This window comes from Electrona antarctica (assembly GCF_951216825.1).
Source record: "Electrona antarctica genome assembly, chromosome: 9".
Taxonomy (NCBI): domain Eukaryota; kingdom Metazoa; phylum Chordata; class Actinopteri; order Myctophiformes; family Myctophidae; genus Electrona; species Electrona antarctica.
Window position 1 is genome coordinate 8,248,165 of NC_136790.1, and position 27,145 is coordinate 8,275,309.

The window sequence follows — 27,145 nt, forward strand, 5'->3', positions numbered from 1 at the left end:
CATTGTTAAAATGTTAATGTGCATAAAAATAGCTTTATTTCCAATAATAAATCAGAACCTGCATGCAGAAGCCAATGATTCATTGGCTCCTCCATTCCATTGGTGATTCACATGTGATGTTTGTGACATAGTAAGCAGCAGAACATATCTCTCCCATGCTAAATGACCAGACCTAGGACCAACTACCATTTGAAATGCATTCTTCTGGACTCAAATTATGTTTCAGAGACAATTGGATTGCCCCACTTTAATACATTTAAATTAGTTTAATTTCTATATAGGATCTACTCATATCTGCAGTCAAACTGATATGATACACCCCCCCCAGAAAGAACAACCACTATGCATTCTGACCATCTGTTCACTCCATACAGCCTAAAGCAGGGGTTCTCAACCCGTGGGTCGCGACCCCTCGGGGGGGGGGGTCGCCAAATTATTTTAGGGGGTCCCCAAATTATTTTCACGAGTTTTCAAAAATAGCAGACCTACAAGCTCGTAGCGCGCCACTCGGTGGCGCGCTATGAGCTTGTAGATCTGCTATTTTTAAATAGCTAAATTATAACAATGCTTAAAACACCAAAAGGGGTTCCCGCCCAAAATGGTTTAAGGTTATTGTAGCAGTCAATTTATATTGGGGGTCGGGAGGGGGCGGGGCGGGGGTCCCGAGACATTGCCAAAGCATTTCCGGGGGTCCCCGGCCAAAAACGTTGAGAACCCCTGGCCTAAAGCAATCTCTTTGAAGACATTGAAAAAGTTAGTATTTGAAATGCTTTCTTTTCTGGGATTGACTGTACCGTCCTGATGTATCGAAACCGAGATCGGATGCAAAACTGGGACCCCTGCCTGGCCGGCGGCCGCCCATCACGACAGGCAGACTGGAGCAAGTGCCCAAATCCGCCAGAACATTTCTGTAAAAATGTATTCCATTCCCCACCCATCTCCCAAACCAAATGGACTCCAGATTCTAACTAGCCACTTCCTGGCAGGTACACCAACCCGTTTTGATTGGGCAATTTTACTCTCCTTTGACTGCTAAAACTTTAAAAGTGTCTGGCTAACAAAAATAAGTGAGGTTTCACAGGCTAGTGGGGAAACACTGGACTGTGCCAGGTTCAGTGAGCAAGTGGACCTAGGTCTGCTACGGACAACATGGCTCATCAGTATAACGTCCCCCTGACAGACGAACAAATGATTAAAAACGCCAACCACATCAGCAATCCTTCTAACAAAGAACACATAAATACATACCGTTTTTTTTTAAGTCTAAAAGATGATAAAAAAAGAAAAATGTTCAAAACTATTTGCTTCAGAGAATCTCGGTACTAGTGTATATAAAACTTTTAAAATCACATATACAACAGCTTAAAAAGAAGGGAAAACCTGAAAGAAGGCAATAAAATATTTTGACAGTTAAATTAATACAAAGTTGATCTACTAACAAAATGGAGGGGGGTGGGGGGACTGGGCACTGCAGTGGAGAATATTGACAGACTGCGAGTTAGTATTAGGTAGCATTGGTGGTATCAAAATAAGGCTTCTCTCACTCAACATGATAGCAGGTGACAGAAGCCCCCTTTTACACCAATTCAGTTAAACCCCATTTAAACCCTATATACTGGTTGACTGGGGTCCCCCAGGGCTCTATACTAGGTCCGCTAGTATTTCCCTCTACACCAAATCTCTTCACCGAAAATAGCCAATCTCGCAGAACGTAGATCTTCTATTTCCGCTGAATGTTTAACCCATATTAGGGATTCTATGGTTCACGTGGTTAAGAATTTAAAAAAAAAAAAAAAAAAAAAAAAAAAACAAAAGGGAAAAGGAAAACAATTTGGCTTTTAAATATTTGGTAACGTTTGTTTGTTGTTTTGCCAAGAAACGGCTAAGTACCAAGTTTAATGTTACATTATTCCGATGACTATGTACAGATACTGTAGTTCTCTGGTAGAATGGCCTGTGTGCTTTTTGAATACAGTGTTTATTTAAGCTGAGAAAAATGAGCATCATAAACCATAACATGCTTGTTCGTGCATGCACAATCCATTCAGTCATTCAGATCAGAGGTTCTCAAGTGGGGTCCAGGGACCCGCAGGGTTCCTTGAGGGGGGGGGGTTCCAAATTGACCCGTGGGGTTCCTTGAAATTCAGAAAGTTGAGAAACACTGATTCGGATGATTGACATTGATGATCCCATGGATAAAAGAAAGAATCTATCAGTCTAGCTTATTAGACAAGCATTAAAGAAAGAAAGAAAAAAGAAAAAAACATTTTACACAGATTTTCTCAACAAAAACAGAACCCTGATTGGTTTCCCTGACACGGAGCTAATATTTATCCTGACCATTGCACAATGGACCAGGAAATCTTGATGAACTCTCAACTGAGCTTGGAACTCAGAATTCGGCCTTCAAATGTGTGCCTGCTGATTGACAAGCACACAAACAAAAGGCCAGTGTGTATAGCTTAATGGCAAGGCATGGAACCAAACACTAGTAGAACAAGCTGTGGCAATGCGACACAGACACACACACACAAACTTTACTTTGAGAAGAAGGTCAAAGCGAAATATCATGATGTCGGACTGTGATGGAGTTGAGTACTGTGTGTGTGTGTGTGTGTGTGTGGGAATGTGGGTGTGTCATCCTACAAGAGCATGTTGGTTTGAGTACAATCCAAATCACAATAATCAAAGACAAACCCCGAAGCAGCAGAGATAATTATATTGGTGACACATCCTCCAGGCTTTTGAAGTCCTGTCAGCCACAAACTGAAGATGATCCTTTGCTCTGTGACTGCGTGTGTGTGTGTGTGTGTGTGTGGGGTTCAGACCTGGGTCAAATAGCATAATAAAATAGTTTGTTTTCTTCCTTTAGGTGCCAGATTTGTGAGGGTTTCCCCCCCCCCCCCCCCCCCCCCACACACACACATTGCAGTTAGAAAGTACCAGAATGTGTAGATAATACAGATCATTTCATTTAGTAGCTGTGAATGACAGCTTACCTACAACTAGCAGCGTCTTAACATTTGGGGGTTAAATCAACCCACCTGGTTGGATCTTGGGAGGTGAAAAACAAACATTGCTATTTCGCACAAGTCCGACTCGACAGTCTGTATAATATGATGCCCTTTCTCTTTCTGGTAAGTTGTGTGGTATTAACGGATTGACAGAGCGTACCTCAATAAAGTCATTATCACAAGATTACTAGTTTATATTTTCCAACCAATTTTAACTTTTCTGAGCACAAGGAATTATTAATAGCAAATAAAAACGGAACTTCTGAGATTTCACAAGGATTTTTTTCTGTCTTTAAAACAAATGAAATCAAAAGATAAAACATGAAATTTAAATTAAAGTCACTCGCTACAGCTAACGTGGGCATCTGTAGCACCAGAACCAGAGTCCACATACAAGTTTCAGAAACAAAGAAGAAAAAAAACAAAAGAAAACATCAGGGAACGGAAAAAGGAGAGGGAAAATAAATAACTGGACCGTTAATGTGTACCATGATGAGGGAACGTCATTGCACAGTGTTAGTGTTAGAGGATGTGGGGGGGGGGGGGGGGGGGGGGGGGGGGGGGGTAAAGAGGGAATATAGAGAGGAGGGGAGAGTTACATCTCTCTTTGCTAAGTCCACAATTGTCTGTTCAGTTGTCCTCTTTTTACAAAAGGGTGGGAGGCAGAGAGAAAGTTGATGAATAAAAGAAAAAGATTGGAAAAAAGGGTCATCCTGTTGCCAAATGGTTTTGGCAACTGAAATGGTCCAGCCCTGGCACATCTCTTCCTTGTTTGACAGAACAATACAAAAAAAACAAAAACAAAAAAAAAAGAACGTTCATCGAAGCCTCTGAAAGGATAGGAGAGCACCAATAATACGATTCTTGAACATCTGCAATCAATCGACTGCGTGTCCGGTTTTCTCTCCCAGGGATGTTGCCGTATTGTTACCAACAGCCAGCAAAGACAAAGGAGTAAGATGGGGGAGGGGGGGGATTGATGGTGAGGCACTGTAAGGGGTCTGTGGCGACCCTGAGGAGGACTCGTAAAGGTTTTAAAAGTTAAGGAGGGGAAGAAGAGAGGGCCATCTATGCGTAGATCTCTGTGGTGGGGGCCTTCTTGTAGATAGGCTTCTTCCCCAGGTCGTAGCTGCCTTCGTCCTTTTTCTTCATGCGGTAGATGAGGAGCAGGATGAGGAGCACGGCGAACATCAGCCCCACAGCCCCACCCGCGATCAGAGCTGGAGAAAGACAAAATATAAAGCAACACGTTAGAAAAAAAGCAGCCGTGTGAGGGCAGGTCACGTTCGTTTGTTGTTAACAAAGACAGTAGGAAAGCTCACTGTACCAAATATGAGGTCCTGCTGGCACCATAATCTTTGATATGTCAGTTATTTTGTTGTTTTATTTGTGGCAGTGGCTCAGGAGGTAAAGGACACGTTTTTGTCTCTTTCTCCAACTGCTCCTGGATCTCAGGTCGGTGGTGCCTTTGTTGGTCTTCATGAATGTGTCGAAATGCTGACCATTTATCACTTTATTTTTTTTACACTGTCATATGGCAAAGCAGAAACTAAGCTAAACTTAAGCTCTACACTGGGCACAAATCATTACATTTATGAAAAGAGGAGACGTTGGCACATTCATTGCAGTATGTGAGCCACATGTTTGTGATTATATGGAGTGTATTTCTTTGGAAATTACTACTCTTGAATGGAATCGTAACTTTTGCCTATTTCAGTCTAACCCATTATATCCATTCTTTGCCAAGCCAAAACTATAGGCTGGTTCACAGCCTCAAACACAGTGTTATTTTATAGCTGACACAATAATGTACAAGGATTAATGCATAGTTCCTTCACAAGAATGTTCTGTGCATATGTGGATTAGAATGTGGATTAGTGTTGGAAATTCTGTTATGTTGGCCTTCCTAACTTTTTCGATTGTATTCTCGTCCTTTTCGACGCACGCACGCGCGCACACGCGCGGACACGCACACGCACACACACACACACACACACACACACACACACACACACACAGAGTGCGGAAGGCTCACCTGCAAGGACCTCCGTCTTGTTGAAGATGCTCTCGTCGCTGGCATGGGACATGAGGACATTGGAGGGGAGCTCCTCGCCAACCGAGACCTTATCACTCCCCAGTATAGGTATCTCGTTGTTCTCCACTTCCGTACGATCTCCCACATTGACCGTGGGCCGCGCTGGATCCTCCGGGATCCTGTTGTCGAAGGACACGTCGGGCTGGAGAGGAGACGAGATGCATTAGGATCTAGCACTCTATTACTAGAGATGTCCCGATACTGTATCGGTAAAGTATCGCTATCGGCCCTTATTTGTCATATCGGTATCGGCAAATATGCCAGTCTAACCACCAATCCGACACAGGTTGACATTATGGCAGGTAAATAAAATGTTGGGGCATGTGGAGTTTGCTTTCGAGTTACCCAAAATGCAAGTGCATATATGAGTGAGGAGTCTGCTATAAACACAACACGAGATATATAGCTAGATAGCTATAAACACAACAGGAGATCACAACACTGGTATCGGTATCGGCTAACACAGAAATTGCGGTATCGGGATCGGATCGGCAACGACAAAAGTGTATCGGGACATTCCTATCCATTACTACAGTTACGACATCAACCCTGCTCCGAGGAGGAGAGATACCTTAAGAGCAACCTCACCTTAGATGATGGCCTGGCGTTCTCCTTCTTGGTTGGCACGGTTGTTGTTGCTGTAGAGGGACAGAGATTCTCAGTTAGGTGGTTCCATGTTAAACGGGCAGCACAAGAACAAAATTATGCGATTGCAGCGAAAACAGAAAACAGACAAATCCTGCATGACAAGCAATGCGACCATTGTGTGCGATTGGTCAGAATTCATATTCCATACTGAATGGGCGGGGTCTTAACAACGTCATTCAGCACTCTAAGTGGAAGTGCATAATGACAATTTTGTCTGCAGAGAACTTGGCCTGGCAAGCAAAAAAATATATATGAAAAAAGAAACTTCACTAGAACGCCTTTTCAAGTTGGCAAAAATTAGGAAAATAAATAATTTCATAATAAATGAATTGGCTCAGACGGTTAGCTCAACCTTGCAAAGTCTTGCTTTCTTTTGAAAAACGGATAAATTAATAAAAATGGATAAAACGACGAACCTCCTTGACCGGATCCTGAGAACTCATCCTCGTACTCATCCTCGTCATCATACAGAGTGTCCGTGTCATAATCGTCCTCGTCGTCCTCTTCATCGTCGGTGAAGCCAAAATCGGAGCCGTTCTGGGAGTCTCCCGACGAGACCAGATCTTCGGGGTGCGTCAACATGCCGACGGCCTGTGTGGTCTTCATGGGCATCCAGGTCTCGGTCTCCCTCACCTGCTGGGACACACACGGTAGGAGAGGAGCGGTTACAGAGAGCACACGGTAGGATAGGAGAGGAGCGGTTACAGGGAGCACATGGTAGGAGAGGAGCGGTTACAGGGAGCACACGGTATCATAGGAGCGGTTACAGAGGGTGGTATATTAACATGAGAGACCCGATTCTACAAATTGTCTTCTAAATCATGACAGTTTTCTAAAAAACCTATGTTTCTATGTCAGTGGTGCTCAAACGTTTTCATGTCAAGGTCCGCAAAAATCATATGCAATTGGCCACCGGACCACCGGCCACCGAAATATGTTGTTCCAAGGACCCCCCAGAGAAGCAAAGATACGAGTTAAAAACATTTGCTGTGAAAGAATATTAAGATCCAGATCTTAATGGGTTAACAGCTCCTTTTTTGTACTCCCAAATAGTAGATTTAAACCTGTATCCAACCAGGCACTAGGCAGGTCCAACCGCACTAACCCTACCATTCGAAATAGGGTCATTTTAGGGAGGGTAACACCAGTATCAATGACAAATACACAGTGGGTTGATGGGACACACATTGTTCTTCTCCTTTCTGAAATGTACATGGATACAATAGTGAAATGATGTAATTGTAACATTTCTATCTCAGAGAAGCATACTTGTAACTTTTGGATCAGTTCCAAATGTGTCCTTCCAACAACAGAGAAGCGAACACAAACTTTCCAACCAATTCAGCCGAGCTGCGGTGTAGCTGCAAGTCACTGATGCATGCGAGAGGCCTGCAGTTAAGCAGTGAATTCACAGTTGAATGCAGGGCATGCGGCCAAGAAATGAACACACTGTGTTGGATGCCGGATGGCGGATGCCATGCAGCTAATAAGTGAATTCACGGTCGCAAGCAAATGCAAGCAGCTACAGTTGGAGGCCATCGATATTGTCCTTTTCTTTTTGCTGAGGTTTGCGTGATCTGCGCAAAAGGACAGTTAACCCATTTTGGGCGGGAACCCCTTTTGGTGTTTTAAACATGTTATAATTTAGCTATTGAAAAATAGCAGATCTACAAGCTCATAGCGCGCCACCGAGTGGCGCGCTACGAGCTTGTAGGTCTGCTATTTTTGAAAAATCGTGAAAATATTTATTTCAGAAAACTGGAGGATTTAGAAGGATTTTTTCTCAAATTTTGAGGTCAGGCCTAAATGGGTCAAATGATAAGGGACAATATCGGTGGCACCCAACTGTAGGACGTGAATCCACCGTTGCATGCAGGGCACGCAGCTTTAGAAGTGTACAATGGGTTCCGTCCATGAGGATTTATTCAAGCCCGTAGCCCAGCGGTAGCATAGCTCCACTTAACACACCACTAATCACCACAGAGCTTAACATAATGAGGAGACACGTCAACCTCTCAATCATATTAGCACTATTAATTTGATTGATCATTTGCCCAGCGAGGAACGAGAATGGGATTAGGACACAATGTGCTCACAGCCACACACACACACACAATTAACATTTGGTAAACATCAAACATTAGGAGGGCCTGGGAGGTACAACAGGGGTATTAATTCTTGAGTAGAACACTTTAAAAAAGGTGTGCGTGTGTGGTCTGCATCCTCTTCTCATTCAAAAATCTATGGTTTAGCTATTGATGGCAGTAGCACATGGTAAGAGTTTGGGATAATAGTGCTAATAATCCAATGCATTCGTGAAATTGGAGGATGTTGATAAGCATTTACTAAAGAGTGTGAATTCTAACTTATTTCTACAGTAGGACTTGCATTACTTTTCCGAATTCTCATTCAGAAAGTCTTGAATGTTGCCCAAGTAGTCACTGAATTAAACCAAACCATTAAAGAGACAGACATTTATGTCATAAATAATGCAATGTTGAACAATAGACCAGGGAAAGATGAATGACGAGATAAGAAAGAGAGGAATGCATATAGGTTAGGTTAGCCTAGGGCCCTATAGGCCTACATGCTTCAATCAGACCTCCAATACATCAAGAACAAAGCCCCCCACAACATATTGGAAACATGCCTAGGCACTTCACCACTTCACCACATCCCCCCCCCCCCCCCCCCCCACACACACACACACAATTACTTCCATCCTTCTTTTAAGGGGTCTTAATTTTAAGGGTTTGCTGCTACGGTAACCATTTGGTAGCTAAGGCGGCCCAGGGGCCTGCAGTGCTGCGTGTATTCGTTCTAAAGTTTTTTTGGGGCCTTTTTAGTGTCTGTGTGTGCATCTGAAATGCCTTCTTTCCTAATAATGTGTGCACTGTTTGAAGTTAATCCTCTCCCTCTTTAAAGTGGCCTATATGACTAGAGGGGAGGGAAGGCTCCATTGTTTAGTGCTCTGCACACACAGGCTTCAAACGGGCGCAGCCATTTTAACGTGACTCCCGTTGGCTACGAGGTGGGTCCCTGGATGTTGCCCTCCATTTGTCCAATTCAAATCTCTGCTCGTTACCCTGCTGTGTTCTGTGTGCCCTTCACTCCGAAATGTTTGCATGCCGTCCAGTCGCCTTTTGTCTCCATCGTGCCAATTTCTTTGAGTTTTTATATGAACTCTACCTAAGCATCATTTTTTCAAACTTTTGCCTTCCTTTCTCATTGCTGTTTAATCTCGCTCAGCATTGCTTTCTCTCTATACCTCTGTGTTAGTACTTCTGTTTCTCAGACCGTTTTCCTTCACTGACCTGATCTCTCTCCTGTTCTTTGCGCCATGTGTGTGTGATTTGCACAGGCGTGTATGTGTGACACTTGCCCTCAATCAGAGACTGACAAAAGAAACAATGTTCAGAAACAAATCCAAAGTAAACTTAAATCCTCTACTCTGTCCTCATCTAAACCCCATACATGGGACACAGGGGGGGCTCCTGTGTGTGTGTGTGTGTGTGTGTGTGTGTGTGTGTGTGTGTGTGTGTGTGTGTGTGTGTGCATGCACGTGTGTCAGTGTGTGTGTGTCTAATCCTAAGCCGTAAAATGGTGACTACCGGGTCCTTATTTCCTCCCCTGCTATTCAGATGAGATTCAACTCCTGCTGGGGCATGCAGGGACAAGGCTCTCTGAATCACTTCATAGGAATCACACTTACTGTCAACAATAATGTGTATTCATCTGAGTCAGGCACATTCAATCAGGTGTCGGATGTGTGAGTCAAAATCCTGGGAGCAGGGGAGTCATTTTCGCAATAATATTCTGTGAAAAATAAGCCTATCCCGCGGCCTATCCTACTCCTTGACACGCTTTTACGACGTCCTCTGGGCATGGATTTAGCAGGTGTGAGGTGCGGCAACGAAGGGATATACAATTCGTAGATCAATTATTAACGGTGAATATGAGCAATACCAACGGTGAGTAATGACGTTGAATCCTATATGACACATCACGTTTTTGTCAGCTACAGAGGTTGTTCTCCAAGCCGTCTATACAGTATCGTTTTATTTATTTCACGCACAATAAAGAATGCATTTTTCTACACTGTACTTTTCACACGTTTCACCATTATTACTGGAGCTTAACATCAAACTTCAGCACCTTCTGCAGAGCACGTCACAAAAGATTCAAGACTGACAAACCTCTTGAGTCACTAAATTAAACTAAATGTTTCATAGTCGACATATCAGTCCTTTAGGCTCACCAGATAATAACTGGAACATTTTCAGAGCAATGTCTGTGTACTGGCAAGTGTTGGGAATTAAAATCTTGGCCGCAGGAATTGAAAAAGAATCACGGGATTCCAAAAGATTCACACTGCTACTTCCGAATCATAACTATCAATCATTTAGCTGGGGACCCCATGAAGGACCCCCAACATATGAGTAGCCATGTGCCCCAGAAGCACATGAAGGACCCCCAGTATGAGTAGCCATGTGCCCCAGAAGCACATGCAAAGAAACCATTCCACAAGTGGGCCCGCCTGACCCTGACCAAACGTATTACACAAATCGCCTGATCGCAATTATTTGAGATAATCGCCATTTCATGTGACAGCCCTATCCATCCACAAGAACCATCACCACGTGTACTACTGTGTCGGGTATAAACTGCAACGGAAGTTCTCCAAGACATCCAGAACATACCACAGCCTTGCAGGCAGTCTCCGGAGACAGGTCACGACAGGAAGGAGACAGGGGGGGAGGGAAGAGACAGAGGGAGGGAGGGAATGACAAGCTGACATTTCTGAGGGAATTTGAGTTAACCTGGAGTTATGATGTCAGCCAGTGTGTTTGTTGTACTGTGTGTGTTCCCAGAAAGTTAAAAATAGCTAGGATAATAACGGTAACTAAAAGCATTACACAATTGTTGCACCTGGCCATATGTAGCGGTTATGTAATCCAGGCAACGACAAAGTATAGATACATTTTATACTGAGACTTAGTCGTTAGGCGTTTCCTTCATTACAAAATTTCTAATCCTGTCAATCCAAGCACTGATTTTTCCATCCACACAAAAAACACGGCTGTCACTGTGAGTGAGACTGTCAATTGACAGCTTGTCAACAGCACCCGAGTCCTGCCATGACCCTAAACGGCCCAATGACCAGCAGTGCAGTGTGCACATCGAAAAACAAGAGATCAGAAAACACTGCGTGGTCATGTGTCTTCTTGTATTTACCTGAACAAATGATCTGTCAAAGGCTGCAATAATTCAAAGAAGTTAGTGTTTATTCTTATGCTTGTCCAACCGGCTCTCATAGACTTCCATGCATCCGACAGTGCCTAGAATGTATTTGACCTCGCATTGGTTACATAAATGGCCTTGTTACAGTCCACTACCAGAACCAAACCAATCTGGATACAGTAGCAGTAGCCTCCACAGCACATTCGGAATCTGATGCCCCGGTTCTAAGGTGGAAATCTGTACAATTATCTGTAAACGTGAAATGTCTGTTTGCGATGTTAGAACCAGCACTACATCCACATCCCAAAAAATATAATTAAGAACAGGATAACGGTGCACACTCTTGATGTCACGAAACTGAAAACTCATACCCATGAATGTAAGAAAGGGTAAATCTTTCAGCAACACAACCAAGCAACACTAGACGGGAATGAATGACGGGAATGGAGATCAAAAACACCAACATACCCTATTAAACACAATTGCCACATGTGAATAACGTAGAAAACATTAGAGAAGCCTTGTAATCTAGGGTTGTGCACACCGAATGATGTCTTATGATGCTGTTCTTGAGCAACACAGTTGGGGCTACGTGCATTCCAGCACAGTCTGCTGTGGGCCAGAGAGCAACCGCAGAATGAAACACTAACAAGGCACTAGCTAAGCAAACGGCCGTCATGGAATGCAGATAAACCGAGTATAGGCGAGGAACGCCAAAATAGGTTAGAAGTCAAGGCACAGGCCATCGTCATGTGGTCAGCGCATACAATTCCAGACGGAAATAACGAGGGCTAACCAAACCTAAACATGGAAACATGTCCTCCTTCAGCCACCGTAGTTTAAACCACAGATTATCATTCATCATTCGGGCCATCATTAAAAAAAAAAAAAAAAAGTACTGCAAATGATATTGTTTTGGTTATAACAAAAATCTAAAACTCTATATTCTGAGAGTAATAATTGCTATAGAGTGTTTGTCAGTAATAGGGAACTCTCTGTCCCTCCAGCTCTTTAGAAAACAGAAAATACATGTTCAGGTGGGATACTAATCTCATCCATTCAGGAGAGAGAACCCATTAATCAATGAATTAATCAAACAATTATAGTGCTTCAGCTCCAATTTGTCTTCTTATTTTTTCACTTGCTTATCCTGAATGAGAGTATTTACTCCCAACTGGATGAAATTGGTAATCCTGACCTCAAAATGTATTCTCTAAAGATCTGATGAGACCTCAGCACTTTTTGAGTGTTTTTCTTTTCTTCTGGTAAAATAGAAAGAAAACATGTATCGCCTCTCAGATGGATACAATTCTTTTAACTTAATTATTTGTTCAGCCATTTAAAAAAAGGTTTAAACCACAATGTTGTCCTGCCTCCCCATTTCCTGCATGGGGTTTGGCCTCCCCATTTCCTGCATGGGGTTTGGGCATGACCAAACCCCAGACGGTCTACCAGTGAAGAAAACAAGACTTTACAGAGAAATATGAAAATATATTTGCCTGTGGTTCAACAGTTGATACAGGCTTAAATAGGCAACATATCTTATTTCACCAGGACAAATGCATTTAGAAAGCACTTGAAAACAAAAAAGGAGATTGGTCATGGAGCACCGTGCTTCAAAGAGAAACAAAAGCATGGAAACACAAGAACAAGGCTTTTGTCCCGTTTAAACAAAAGTAATGTAATATCTCAACAAAGGCATTCTTTGTTTCAATACAGACTTCTTAATTGTTGCCATTAAGGCAATAATTTAGCTTATAGTTAGTAGCACAGACATAAAACAGCAAAGTAAAACTTGATTTGAGGTACTAATACTATGTGAGAAAGTCAAAACTTATTTTACTGTTACGCTAGTTGAAAACATTGAAACTTTGTGTAAACCTGCTGATCAGTAAATGGATAAACCCGAATTAAATGCAAACCTTGACTGGCACAACTGTTATTGAATAGAAAGCAATACTTGTGTTTTTTTATATATCATATTGAAATCAAAATTAAATCTGTTCAGGAGACAATAACTGCAACTCTTTCACTCCATTTCATAAGAGTTTAAGAACTACTGCTGTAGATAAGCCATTAACCAGGTCAGGAAACAAGAACACTAGTTGGTACTCAGGTTGAGCTCAATTACTTTTAGGAACTGTGGAGTTCTGATTTGTCAAAGAATTTCATTCAGAGAAAACAAAGGGAATTTCATACAGAATTCTGTGATGCACAAGTTTCGTATGTCACTCTCGATTCGGTGGTGAATGGGAAATATTGTACCCAAAATAGGAATTTATGCTAAGGAAACATGACATTTCTTGACCCTTTTTACTTTTTTGTCTCCCATGAATGGAGCTGCTCATCATGTCACACTAGTCATCCTCTAGCCACCCACTCAGTCTCTCCTCGCTTGCCTGATCAAAAGAAGCCTCCAAGACAACAGGGTACTTCCAGTTTAAAGAGGATTGTAATGTCTTAAGAGACTGCTCAGGGGTGACAACAACTGCGGTAGCAACTTAACACCGCCACAGTAAAACAGACAAATACATTTAGGCAGAGACTGCATCATGTGTCTACCAGTCTCTTCGTTGGCAGGTAATCAGCCATCTATTTTTAGAACAACTTACATTTGTTTGACTGCTGCAATCAACAGGAGGGTTATGTTCCTCCAGCAGTGAACTGGTGACTCGAGGGTAAATGTTACTAACCACTGTCATGTGCCCTTTAGCAAGGCAGACTCTCAACGACGCACAAAAGGCCATTGCTGGTGCACAGCAGTCATCTGTCAAATGCACAGAGGAAGCTATGTGTTCAAAGACGGATTCCCCCTTTGCGAAGTGGTGGTTCTTTTTGGTCTTCTTCACGCAAAGATCCTAAAGCTCCCGTCCGGGGCCATCTTGAAAACATACTGAAAGGCAGTCTGTCAAGACACCCGCCGGCCTTTGCAGTCTGTCCCTTCAATGGAGACCAAACAATACCACTGGGCGCCTCGGAAGCATATCAATGACCAAGGTAATGAGGGCTAAGCCTTCGCCCCCCCCGCTCCCTCCGCTTCGTTAAAACAGGGGCACAATCTCTCCATCTGCCAACACAGAGACAGGCATCTGTTCTATTCAAGCAGTTGCGTGGAGGAGGCAACTGGCTTTGAAAAGACCCAAAAGAAATACCACCACACAGGAATGTGCATCCTTATTCTTTGTGATGCCCGATGTCTGTTGACCCTTCAACAGAAAAGGACAATTATTGTTTTCTTCTACACCCCCCACCACCACTCACCAGTGCACACCACTCGGTGTGTGTGTGCGTGTGTGTGTGTGTGTGTGGGGGGGGGTTAACTTTTCAGGTCGAGACCCAAAAGAGAGATTAGACGTTTGCCTGGAAGACAAGCTAGCAGATCTACAAAATAGCAGATCTACAACTTAAGCGCACGTGTCGCTTCAAACCACTAGCTTGTAGATCGGCAATTCTCATTATTATGTTTTGAAAAGTTTGAAACATTTTAACTGGTTTATGGCCAGTGACGTAATTGACGTAATGAAATCAATAAATCCCTTATGGCCACTGACGTAATTGACGTAATCGATTGATTCCCAATAATCGGGAGCTTATTGTCGCAAAATTTAGCATTTTTTAGCTAATTTGGCTAACGGCCGATGTAATCTTCCTAAAACCGGCCGAAAATCCGCGTGTGCACGGTCGATCGCGCACGCGCGTGATCGCGCATGCATCGCTGCGTAAAATGCGATGTTTTGGGCTTGATTAGAGCTTAATTTGACTTAGTTATGAAAATTACGATGATAGCTTAGCATTCCGGACATCTTTCATTGTGGCACACTAGCAAAGCTACTGCCGGATATTTTGATCCTAACCGGATGTGGTCATCGTTCACTCGCTCCTTTTGGTCAGAATCGGCAAAATGGTGACGTTACCGCCACCATCAGGACTGATTGTCCCAATACTATAGTCTTGCCCCGTCAGAATGAGATATAGTGTGTATATCGCGGATTTTTCTATTGGCATTAAAAAGACAAATTAAACATTTGAAAAATGCTGGCTGAAGAATCAATCCACTGTTAATTAGGCTTGGCCACAAGAGGGTTTTAACATGGAAATGATGATGATTTTGGAGGAAATGATTGCGATTTGGCAAATATGTGTAATAATTGTGACAGTCCTAGGTTCACTTCAGTCCGCTTTCATATCTCTCTCTCTCTCTCTCTCGTCCTGTTCCCATTTTCTGCTATAGCTTCTTCATTCATCTTCTTTCGTCCTGCTGTCATCTTTTCTCTCTCCCTTCTCATTAACTTTCTTGCCCTCTCCTGCCTCCCCCTCCTCTGTCATTACTCCGCACATCCACCCCTCCCTTCCTCCTCTCCTTTGGGTTGATACCATGAGCCAACACCAATTGTATGCTGCGTTTGTCGCGAATTACACACATCTTACCCATCGCCTTGTTTCATCCAACCAGGAATTCATCCAACCAGTTTTCTCCTGGTTGGATGAAACATGTGTCCCGACAGTAGGGGACATTTACTGTACGTTAGGTTTAATGAAGAACTGGAGAGATCATAGGGAGACCCCCAATACTGAACATGGAGAGATCATAGGGAGACCCCCATTACTGAACATGGAGAGATCATAGGGAGACCCCCATTACTGAACATGGAGAGATCATAGGGAGACCCCCATTACTGAACATGGAGAGATCATAGGGAGACCCCCAATACTGAACATGGAGAGATCATAGGGAGACCCCCATTACTGAACATGGAGAGATCATAGGGAGACCCCCATTACTGAACATGGAGAGATCATAGGGAGACCCCCAATACTGAACATGGAGAGATCATAGGGAGACCCCCATTACTGAACATGGAGAGATCATAGGGAGACCCCCATTACTGAACATGGAGAGATCATAGGGAGACCCCCATTACTGAACATGGAGAGATCATAGGGAGACCCCCAATACTGAACATGGAGAGATCATAGGGAGACCCCCATTACTGAACATGGAGAGATCATAGGGAGACCCCCATTACTGAACATGGAGAGATCATAGGGAGACCCCCATTACTGAACATGGAGAGATCATAGGGAGACCCCCATTACTGAACAAGGACTCAATGGCCAGAAAACATATATAGAACTATTTAACAAATATCACTTTCATTTTAAAGTTGCTGCAAAAACACATCAACCTCCTTCCCTAGCGATAGCGCTCTAGATTCCTTCCCTCTACCTCCTGACTATCTATAGCCCAGTTTCCAGCTACCAGAGTCATGTGGGACACACTATAGCAACCCCATGTATACACAAGTCACTCACAATAGCCTGGTACCTGGTAACGCACACAGATGGCAGATAGACTTCATTCAGGTGAACAATATAACCAAAGTCCCACGTGACACCATGAACTGGCCTACTTATACTGTACTGCCAATAATAGCCTACCGATATCATGCCTTATTTGTATTCCTGTAAGCCAGTCTGTATATTGTCTGGTTTTACTGAAAGAATACAAGTTAATTTGTTAACATATGAACGCATGTGTGTGTTCAAAGAATGGCAAAAAGTCACAGAAACATTTGAGAAAGACCACATTTCTACTCCAGTCTCTTTGATTCTGTTCTTTTCCTGGCCTGTGGAGATAAGACGGAACGTATAGAAAGCCAGCTCCGTTGCAGACCATGTTGATTCAGTTTGCGCTGATAAGACAAATTGAGTTTCGATGACCACTTCCTGGGGGAACGTCCTGTATCTTATCGTAATGGCTTTATTGGTTACTTCCTCCCTCCGATTTGACCATCCCTGCATACCGTCGGGGTGCCTCGTATCGCCGCAAATCCATGACTGATGCATTGATAAGCCGACAGCCCGTGGCGAGTCGTGACAAACTCCTCGTATACACGTTCAAACTGCGGCATTCTATTTTGGGCACGTCATTAAAAAGGCAAAGTATTTAAAACAAATAGCAGATCTGAAAGCTATCATGGTGTGTTGTGAAACTGTAGACCATTTTCATACGACAAGTACAAAATAGGGCTTGAGTAGTTATGGAAGTGCACGCTCCTCCTTTTCCATGTCTCACCCCGCCATCTTCTCTCTCTCTCTCTCTCTCTCTCTCTCCCTCTCTCTCAAGTCTTTGATGTCATTCCCTCAGGGACCATATCAGCGCCTTCCATCAAAGACTTGGCAAAGCACTGCTGCAGAAGACTACATTTAAGCTACCGAGTGGATGTTATCGGGGAAAGCGATCAGGACAATGGTTTAAAAAGGACAGGAAATAATTTAGCACACAGCAGCAAAACAGGAAATCTCTGACAGAAAATGAATGACCGCATGTGACAGAAAATGAATGACCGCATGTGTCTAACCTTCAAGTCCTGAAGGGAAAAATTGGTAAATAATAGAGGGAAAAAATCATGGCCATTTCCACACACACACGCCACAAATCAATTTGCAACAGAAAAGAATGACGTATTAAATCATTATATCTCTGTATGACACGAGTAAACAACTAGCATTGCTTAAATTGTGGCCCATAAGAACGTCAATGATGACAAATGATCCCCTTTGTTCTGCTAGTGTTACTGACATCATCCTGAATTCTGCTCAGCGGAATGTCAAGAGTTACAATCGTAAAGTAAACCATCGCTCGGGTCCAATGTAAATAAATAAATGACCCTTTATTTACATTCCTCACTAATTGAAATCAATTTCCTGTACGTGTGATCTCACAGGGTACAGTACTCAGTACAGGCCATGTTAATAAGTTAAAGCTGTACGTTCTACAGTTGGTTAAACAGTACATCATCGATGCTTGCCGTGGCCTAGTACAGCCATTCCTATCTAATATCACCCCAGTGGCTAAACTTCAACCCCATCTTCTACCTGAAACAAGATGAAAGCTCGAAATCTGATTGTCCAATTATTTTTCAGGATTCAAATTCAAAGCCGATCTACATAAATCGGCTATTTTTACTACTTTGTAACTTTTGCGTAACAGTATAAAAACAAACATAGCTATACAACGACATACCAGTCCTTTTCATTAACAGACATATATTCAGATCAGCACATTCCATTTTGGCATTCCTTTTTGTAATTGATTTACCGAGTAAACTCGAGTGAGCCCAAGTATTTTGACTTTGATGCAAAAAAGGTAAAACACCACAAGTAAAAGGATTACTGATTCAATACAGAAATGGTCTTTTGTGAAACTACAAAGCAGGTCAGTCTTGCTTGGCCCAACCCCGTCTCTCTCCATACTTTGTCAACAACTTCAAATGGCATGGTGTGACTCAGGCCTGACTGCTTTACGGGGCTGTCTGGGTGTCGGTCACATTCACTTGCCTGTCTGGGGTGTCGGTCAGGATCTGCTCAACTGGTCACATCAAAGTCAGGTTACACATAGTTATTGTTTCAAGTCAACAAGAGACATAGCTGTTCAGCACACAGCTGGTAGCCAAAAGAGGGGATTCAGCCTAAAATGATGCAAAACGAAGAATATTCTACATATAATTGCATTTACATTATTAAAGGAAACGCATCCATGCTGCTGATGTGCATTTCAGTTGTTGATGACGGTCATAATAGACTTATTTAAATATTATCAGGTTATGAACGTGGATATGTTTTGGCTGATTAAATAAGTCGTATGGGTTCTTAACCGTGTCACACTGAAAGACACAATGATGATGCTTATGAATGAGTGATTTTGCTCATGCAACTATGGACATTTTGTCTAGGAAGACAATAAGACAATAAGCCAATATCATACAGTGTGTGGTGGTGATGTAGCAAGGTCAGCCACCACCACATTCCTTTCAACACTGTGGCCAAGAAAGACATCTATAAGTCTCACAAACAGCCCACCAAATATTGCTGTGTAAGCTAAGCCTACCACGGTGGGTCCTACACCTTCCTCTAGTCACTTTTAAACTAAATCGTCCACTCACTAGAGTCTAGCGAGTGTTGGACGATTTCGTTAAAAACACATTTTGGAAAATATCCCAAAGCTACAAGCTCACAACGTGTTGCATTGCAAAGCATTGTGAGCTTTAGATCTGATATTTTACGCACAAAGCCACACATTGAAGCCACTCAATTATTGGCACAAACTGATAAACCCAAAATAATCCGATTTCTTGTTTGTAGGTGAAGGGTACTCTAGCATGGATCTAGTTGAAATTGGTAAACAACAAAATATCACACTCCTGACATAATGCTGATGGACAGACCTGACAAAAAGACATCACCATAATGGTGATTGACTCCCAACAAATTCATCCTTGTGGGCCGGAAGGTCCTCAAATTCTTCACTAAAATGTTTTGTTATCCAGAAATATCATATGGGCTGACTTCGCCTGGTTTATTACATGGTTATATCATCTGTTAGATTAATTTATAGGATCTCAATATAATACAAACTACAAATCAACATCAAATACACAATTGTGGCTTGACAGCAATACTCATGTCATGCTTGCCGTGCATTTCTCAAAGTTGTTTAACCCATTCTGGGCGGGAACCCCTTTTGGTGTTAGCATTATGTTATGCTTTAGCTATTGAAAAATAGCAGATCTACAAGCTCATAGCGCGCCACCGAGTGGCGCGCTACGAGCTTGTAGGTCTGCTATTTTTGAAAAATCGAAGAACGACTGACATAGAAACATAGCTTTTTCAGAAAACTGTCAGGATGTAGAAGACATTTTTAGAATCCGATCTCAGGTCATAATGGGTCAAGACCTGGAAGTTGACCAATTAGTATTCCCCGTGCAAATGGAAGGCTTTAGGGCTTCAGGGCCCTCCGGGAATGGTGGCTCACCCTTATGTGGACCTCACTCACCTCACATACACTGAACAAGAGACACAATGTTCAGACAGTACATGTGTGCACATGCTGACAGGCATGTACAATGTACTACTACCACACACAGTAACATCCTCAGTGTTTTTGAACCCTACAGACAGACAGACCTGTAGGGTTCATTTGGTTGCCGACGGTCCATTATTTATGGTCCATTTGGTTTCATTTGTGCATAAATAGAGATCAATTAATACCGAGGATATTATACTGTGCACTACATGCTAGACTGTGAGACACATAAGAGCTAGTGTACAGTTGTACAAAGAGAACCGCTCATTCCACTCGAAAGCACTCTCTCTGTTGACTTAGTGGCTGTCTGAGACAGGTAGTGTGTACGTGCACGTATCACTGAGAGATAGTGTGTAATACGTGTGCTTCACTGAGAGGACGTGTGTGTATAATATGTGTGTGTTTCACTGAGGACGTGTGTGTGTGTGTGTGTGTGTGTGTGTGTGTGTGTGTGTGTGTGTGTGTGTGTGTGTGTGAGAGAGAGAGAGGTAGTGTTATGCGTGTGTCAGAGGGTGCCTTCAGTTGGTCAGGGTCGGGTCAATCTAGTTCCAAATCAGGAAGTCTCCAGAGCTAAATAAATAACCAATGGCATAATTGTATTTATTTATATTCGGTCAGGTGTCTGACTCTTACCAGTAGTGGCTTTACAACAGATCATTTGAACTCAGTCTTTATCAAGGACACTTGCCCCCTAAGTGCAAGTGCACTGACCTCTGTCTGACTATTTGATACTAGAGTGGATTCTTTTTTTTCAAGATTTGGGTATTCAGCACATTTTCCAAGTTATCTCCACAGAGGATAAACATTAAGTTGTGTCTCAAGAGCCACTCAGTCTCAGATTGACAAAGCAAAAAGCTGAACTACAAGACAAAACAACATTCTTGTAGCCATTGTCCTCAATTTCTGTGACCACTGACCAACCAAGCTGGCAAACTGCTGAGACACACAGCTTGCTCAGACGCAGAAGGGATGAGGGGAGCTAGCTACTAAAATAAGCCATTGTAGCTTAGGTTACCCTCTAATATGTAAAGTGTGCATTGCAACAAACTGTGGGATGTAAGAGAAAATGTGTACAATTGTGAGCAATTGAGCATACAGCATGCAAACTTCAAAACGAAGAGGTTGTTGTTGTGACACAGAGTAGTCTCAGTACTAGAAATTAGATGGCTGGAGACTTTGCAGCTAGGAAACATACCAACAGAACAAATAGAATAAATCTACATTGATATACAATAATATACGTAATATTAGGTCAGCAACTCCAGTTTAAAGAAATACATTTTTTTCCCCAATGCCTAAGCATTAAACAACCACTACATGTAATGGGGCCTTGTACTAGTAGCTCATACTCTGGCCTGGCATGAGGCCTGGAATCAGAGTATCTGTCAAGTATGATAAAGCAGCCAGAGGCAGAAGAAGAGGCCAAGAAATATGGTGGCCACATCAAGTTACTCTAGTCTGAGGCCAAAAAAATAATAATTATACTTTTCCCAAAAGGAAACCACCACAACAAGACTCAAATTCCTTGTTCTCCTCTGGCATTCGCTATGATTTCCACTGCTATTTCCACCACAAAACCACAGCAGACTTCTATCCAAGAATCTGTGTGTGTGTGTGTGTGGTTGGGGATTAGTGAGCTAGCCTACTGCATGCTTCTCTTAAGGCCACTTTCCCAGGCCGTTGCTGTAAATAAGAATGTGTTCTTTGTCAACTTTTGTAGATAAGAATGCATTTAAATACTTGAGTACTCACTCAGCCAAGAACACATTTGTATGCACAACATTGACTTGCACTGCTAAACTAATAGTGAAATCCGAAATACAATTTGCTACATTTTGTAAAAGGTGTAAAAAAAAAAATTGTATCCATGTGTAACTGAGACTCTGAGAATATACAAATGTAACCAGTTTACATTTGTAGTATCTCAGACTCAAATTAACACCATGGGCCCTATTATGCATGTCTTAAGTACCAGGTCTTATTACTTAAGACCTGGAGGCGTGATCAATGCCATTTGGCTATTCTGAGTGGCCAAACAGCATTGACCACGCCTCCAGGTCTTAAGTTAAGTCATAAGACCTGGTACTTAAGACACGCATAATAGGGCCCCATACACTGTAAGTGTACGGTGATCGGAATCAATTTGAATAAGAAGCATTGGGTCAAGTATGGCCCCAGTACTTTGGGCCAGTACATGGCCCCAGTACATTGGGCCAAGCATGGCCCCAGTACTTCCACAGACCTACTTTAGGCACCACATACATTCATGTTGGCTACCTCCGACTGCCAGACTATGTAGTGGTTGAATAGATATGAGGGAGGCCGGGAATCAAATAACTCTCCAGCACAAGCAGGAAGGACAAAAAGCCTCCGTTCCTTGTGCCAACATTCCATGGTCCAAAAGGGATTTTATAGACCAGCGGACAGCAATGCAGGAACCATTATTACATCCTAGTGACACCATTTATCATGCTCTCTTTTTCTTTCTGTCCCTCCCTCTCTACGTGTTCTTTCATCACACAGGCTTTCAATTCACCCATCATGCAAAAAAGAAAAACTTCCTTAAAAAAAGGGGGGGGGGGGGGGGGGGAGGCGGTCTCATTCTGGTGCAAATGATCGGGGGGCTAAATTCAAAACCGGCTACATTCCAACGAGACATAACAAATGGACTAGGCTGCGCCAGAGGCCCCAAAAGGCGACGGAGGCAACAAACTGGGGGTTTAGATCTGGTTGTGTGACATGGATTAACTTGGGGGCAAAAACCACATCCAGATTTGATTTTCTTGCCCTGATTAAAATCACTGCAAGATGTCATCTCAGACACTCTAAAAACCAAGAGCTAATCTTGCAGAAAAGATTTTTTTTCTTCCCATCTCAGTAATGTAACATATGAATTCATTGAGGCCGGCAAAGTTAAAATACTTAAGTGAAGATGCAATGCACAAGGGTCCAGGTTTTACATAGATCCGTTTTCTGTTCCCAAGCCCTATTAACAGGACATAAAACACATGTGTTGGGGTCAACAAAAAAACAAAAAACAGTTAGTGACTGCATTTACACCAAAGATGTAATGTAATCAAAATCTCAGTCTGCAGGAGTTACTTACTTAAATTCTTACTCCTAAATGCCTAAATTAAATCCACCCCCAACTGCTTGGTCTCTTATTTGTACAAGATTACAAGAAATAATCTTGAGGTGCAGAAGAAAATAATCGTTTTCACATTATGCTGCCAGCCATACATGGGCAGTGAATGCTGTGACTATTGAAGAAAAAGCATTAACAGTGAGACTGTTCGGCCTGGTTTATCTATGACAAACTGATAAGACTGTCTATTGTACATGGCTGGTTGGCTCAGAAGGTCTATTTGATATCAAAAAGGGTTACCATGATACAATCTGCCCAACCACACAGTCATTGGTTAGTAAAGTCAATTCAGCTGTCAATGTACATAGTAAAAAGGACATACAAATAATTTAGGAAAACAAGTTCCTCAGGTTTCCTCATCTTACCTGAGATTGGGGGCGAGTTTGCTAGAGTTCTATTTTCTAAGCCCTTTATGTTTTATCATTGCACAGAACAGAGTTAAACTAAGAAAGTATAAAGACTACTTAAGCCTACAGGAAATGATGTGGTTCTGGGCAGGCCAGGCCTACCACATCAAACAGTTTGGCAGCTAAAAAGACGCATGCAACCCAAACACAATGCATTCCAATCATGCCTCTTGCTCCGAAAAAGCCCAGAGTTTCATCTCAGACTTTTCCATTGTTTGATAGCAGGAGACATTGTATCGATTAGCTTGGCGCTCCAATCCCACATTCCATTAATGACCTCTGTGGGAAGAGAGAAGAAAAGAATAGAGGGAGGTGGAGGGATTGTCATAGTTAGGGGCTTTAAAGTAGTCATCAAAGGAAAAGGGTGAAGAGAAAAAACAATCAAGCCCCTGCCTAGTGCCTATCCAACAACTTATAAGAGAGAACTAGAGATGATGACAGTGAGTCAGAGCACAGAGACAGAGTGAAAACTATAGGCTATATATAATTTAGAAAGTAAAATAAAATACAAAATAATGCAAAGGAAGCCCCTTTATTTTCTTTTTTTTATCTTGCTGTGAGAACAGTTGAAGCACTAGAGCTGGCTCAGCCAGCAGGGGAAAGGAGTGTCCCTTATGAAAAGGACCCAGGGCCCATTGAGATCCCTCCAAGTGTGCAAAATCCCAAAGAGGGCCAGTCAAGGTCACTAGAGGTCACATTCCACCAGGGGAATGCAAAAAAAAAGAGATGGGAGTGTTAAGAGGAGTGAGCAAGCAGAACCTACATGGCTTTGAGGAATGTAGCATATTATCAATGTGCGCTACATTAAACACATGAACCCCAGTGTCCCTATTCTGAAAATAGCAGATCTACAAGATAATATTGCTGTGGGACCTGGGTCAACTACATAGGGTTTGAGTGTGTGTAATATGTGTAAATACCACCCTGTATAGCGACAACGATGGCAAGCAATTTTCAAAACTTCCAACCAGTGGAAATCCTACGCTTAGTTCACCAATCATGGGAAATTCCAGCGTGTTGTTGCATGACACAGAGAAACGCATGACTGTCACACAGCCACAGGAGGGTTATTTTAACGAATAACCAGAGGGACTTGATCAACAGAACAGCAAAGTCTGTGTTTGATTTTTCAACAGATCCTTATACCTTGTGTGAGATGTGTCTTTACACGTAACACATGTAACAATGTGATATATTTAAGAAATCTACCATACAAGACAAGGGGACTTCAGGTCTTCTTATTGATGTTAAATAAATAAATATGTTATTATCATTTCTAATCATCCGCCAAAAGTTTCAATGCTTGGTTGCTAATGACACACAGTCCTAACATTGTAGCTTTGTTAGTGATGTTGCATTTCTTTCTCATTGAAGTCAGGACATGGACTAATTAAGATCTGGGACACTTTCATAACTAAACAATGTAAAGACAATTTCCAAATTTGTACTTGTACTGTCACTCTGCAAGAATGTCATATTTCAACATAAAAAAACCTGTTGACAGTACAAACTAAGCCGTAGGCTAATGTTTTACTTCAAATGACAGCTGACTAGAAGGTGACTGATTGAAGAAACTGGTTAGCCAACAGCCAGGAGGCAAACTCAGTTAGATTTGATTTTTCAAAGTAATTGTACCAACCTGGGTGATCTGATCACATCAGTGATCATGCATCTATTCATCCATCTGGTAATGCCCCAAACACAATGTCAACCCAATCTTAAAATTACGTAGAAGCTACACGCTTACAACTAACATACCTGTAACAGTGATCATCTTTACTAATATTATTAGTACCATTATTCCACCATTTCACATTATGACAACATTTGTAAACATCAAATAATCACATTATTTGAGCCACAGCTGTCTACCTGGCTGGCACCATATCTGCATTTGTATTCAAAGTCCTCAACCTTGAAAAAGAGGGCAACTCAAAAATGCTTTGTGTGGGCTGCCCACAAATCTGAAAGTCACAAGTAGCTGCTGGTAAAATCAGCATCCACTACGTCCAGTGCTAGCAGATTATTGCCCCACACACCATATTCTAAATCTAATCTACACACTACACTGCTCCCTCCCCCCACCTAGTGTGTCAAAAACTGGGTGGGTGGCATACCACCTACCGTCAGATTTCAGCTGTCCCACCCACATATCCACCCCTCAGAACACACACACACACACACACACACACACACACAACAAAAACAACTATCACATGGCCATTGTTTCCTGGGACACATACGAATTGCAAATACATCAGTTGATTGTTTTTGTTTGGGGGGGGGGGGGGGGGGGGTCCACACACTTCATCTAGTCATCAAGAAAAACAAAAACAAATAAAGGCACAAGCTAGAGAGGGACATGAGACACCAGCAGAGGTGTCAAACCTGTATAGTGAGTATGATATACTGCATAAGTGTAAACAAAACTATAAGGGCATGTTGAAGTGAATTTTTAACTGCAAACTATGACCCCCTATCCCCCCCCCAACAAGCAGGAACCATTACCTGCCCAGTCTACCGCCTTCATACATCTATTCACAAATCAAAATCACACGTTAGAATTCAAATCTGACACTTCACACGGTGTCTGACCGCAGAGACATACCACCTAATTATACACCACAAAACGTCTGCACTGATAACATAGATAAGAGGCCCCTACTTGCTACTTCTCCTTAAGGACACTGGGCTGGGGATGTTTAGTGTTAAAAGCCAGTCCTTTCATTTTCATAAACGAACAGAAGTATTGTCCACAACAATGAGTCACAGGAGTAGAAGACAAGAAATGTCAAAGATAAAGGCCATCAAAGTATGAGCACAGAACGGCTGGCTGCCTGGCCACCTACACCCCCATTCTAGGGCCCCATCCAGAATAATAGCAGCCAGCCATATAGATGGATGCCCCCCTCCCTCACCCTCACAACTCACTCCACTCAGGCCAAAGAGCTAGCGGCGAAGCTGCTAAGCTAACAAATCACTGGGTTCGGTTAAGTTACTGAACGACTCGTCCATCGTTGCGTTATTCGTTTAATTGAAACTATTCTACGTGCGCAACACATAGGTGTAAAAACAAACTTAATCTCACTGAAATGAATCGGATTAAAGCTGTCTAAAAAGCGCTCATGACTGCAGTAGCCTCCGTTTCGGAGTGGGAAGGAAGGAATGGGGCAAAAACGGGAGGTGGTAAAAATGTTAAGAAATGTATTTATGCAAGAGGTGAATGAACAACTTACCGACTCCGAGTAAACGGCCGCGAATAAGAACAAGACGAGGCACACTTTCAACATGGTTCTCCTGATGCGAAAAATGTAATTGCCTCGGAATTAAAAAAATAAAACAAGATAAAAAAAACTAGTAGCGCAGAGAAAGTAATAACAAAGTTGTGTCTCAAATCCTTTTTAATAGAGTCCGTTGAAATAGTTCCAGAAAAGGCGAAAAACTTCACGTTGCGTCCAAACCTTTATCACCTTGTTGTTGCGTAATGTGTTCTGTGTGTTACTGATCAACTACTAAACTGCGGCTCCTGCACATTGATCGCCTCTATATTTTGCCCGTCGCGTCTCTCCACCCCCCCCGAGCAGCACCTCGACCAATCGGGGCCGTGGGGCCGCGCCGCGGCTACCGCACAGTTTACGGTAAAACCCCAAACCCGTGTTCTGCATTCTACAGGTTGACACTCCCCTTTCCTTTCTCTGGTACATCGAAAGTTGTGGCCTATCGAATGGA

The 27,145-nt window shown here is 42.6% G+C and overlaps 1 protein-coding gene across 2 annotated transcripts; it reads right to left on the bottom strand.

The window, feature by feature from the left end:
- Positions 1-26,942, bottom strand: sdc4 (syndecan 4). Of its 2 annotated transcripts, none has more exons than XM_079509208.1 (6): positions 26,653-26,942; positions 6,174-6,393; positions 5,698-5,747; positions 5,050-5,251; positions 723-4,234; positions 1-375 (listed from the first exon to the last, which is right to left on the bottom strand). In XM_079509208.1, the coding sequence occupies exons 1-5, from the start codon at positions 26,704-26,706 to the stop codon at positions 4,083-4,085; spliced, it is 678 nt and encodes a 225-aa protein (XP_079365334.1). In that variant the 5' UTR covers positions 26,707-26,942; the 3' UTR covers positions 1-375; positions 723-4,082. The 2 variants fall into 2 exon arrangements, with proteins under 2 accessions (XP_079365334.1, XP_079365335.1); XM_079509209.1 differs by having other exon boundaries at positions 6,174-6,390; positions 26,653-26,941.
- Between the last annotated feature and the right edge of the window lie 203 nt (positions 26,943-27,145).

Excerpts from the sequence above, each read along its gene's own strand:
- sdc4 (XM_079509208.1), bottom strand. The coding sequence starts at position 26,706 with ATGTTGAAAGTGTGCCTCGTCTTGTTCTTATTCGCGGCCGTTTACTCG. Across the intron at positions 5,748-6,173 it reads CTCAGGATCCGGTCAAGGAG|CAACAACAACCGTGCCAACC; the intron begins GTTCGTCGTTTT and ends GTCCCTCTACAG. Across the intron at positions 5,252-5,697 it reads ACGCCAGGCCATCATCTAAG|CCCGACGTGTCCTTCGACAA; the intron begins GTGAGGTTGCTC and ends TCTCCTCTCCAG.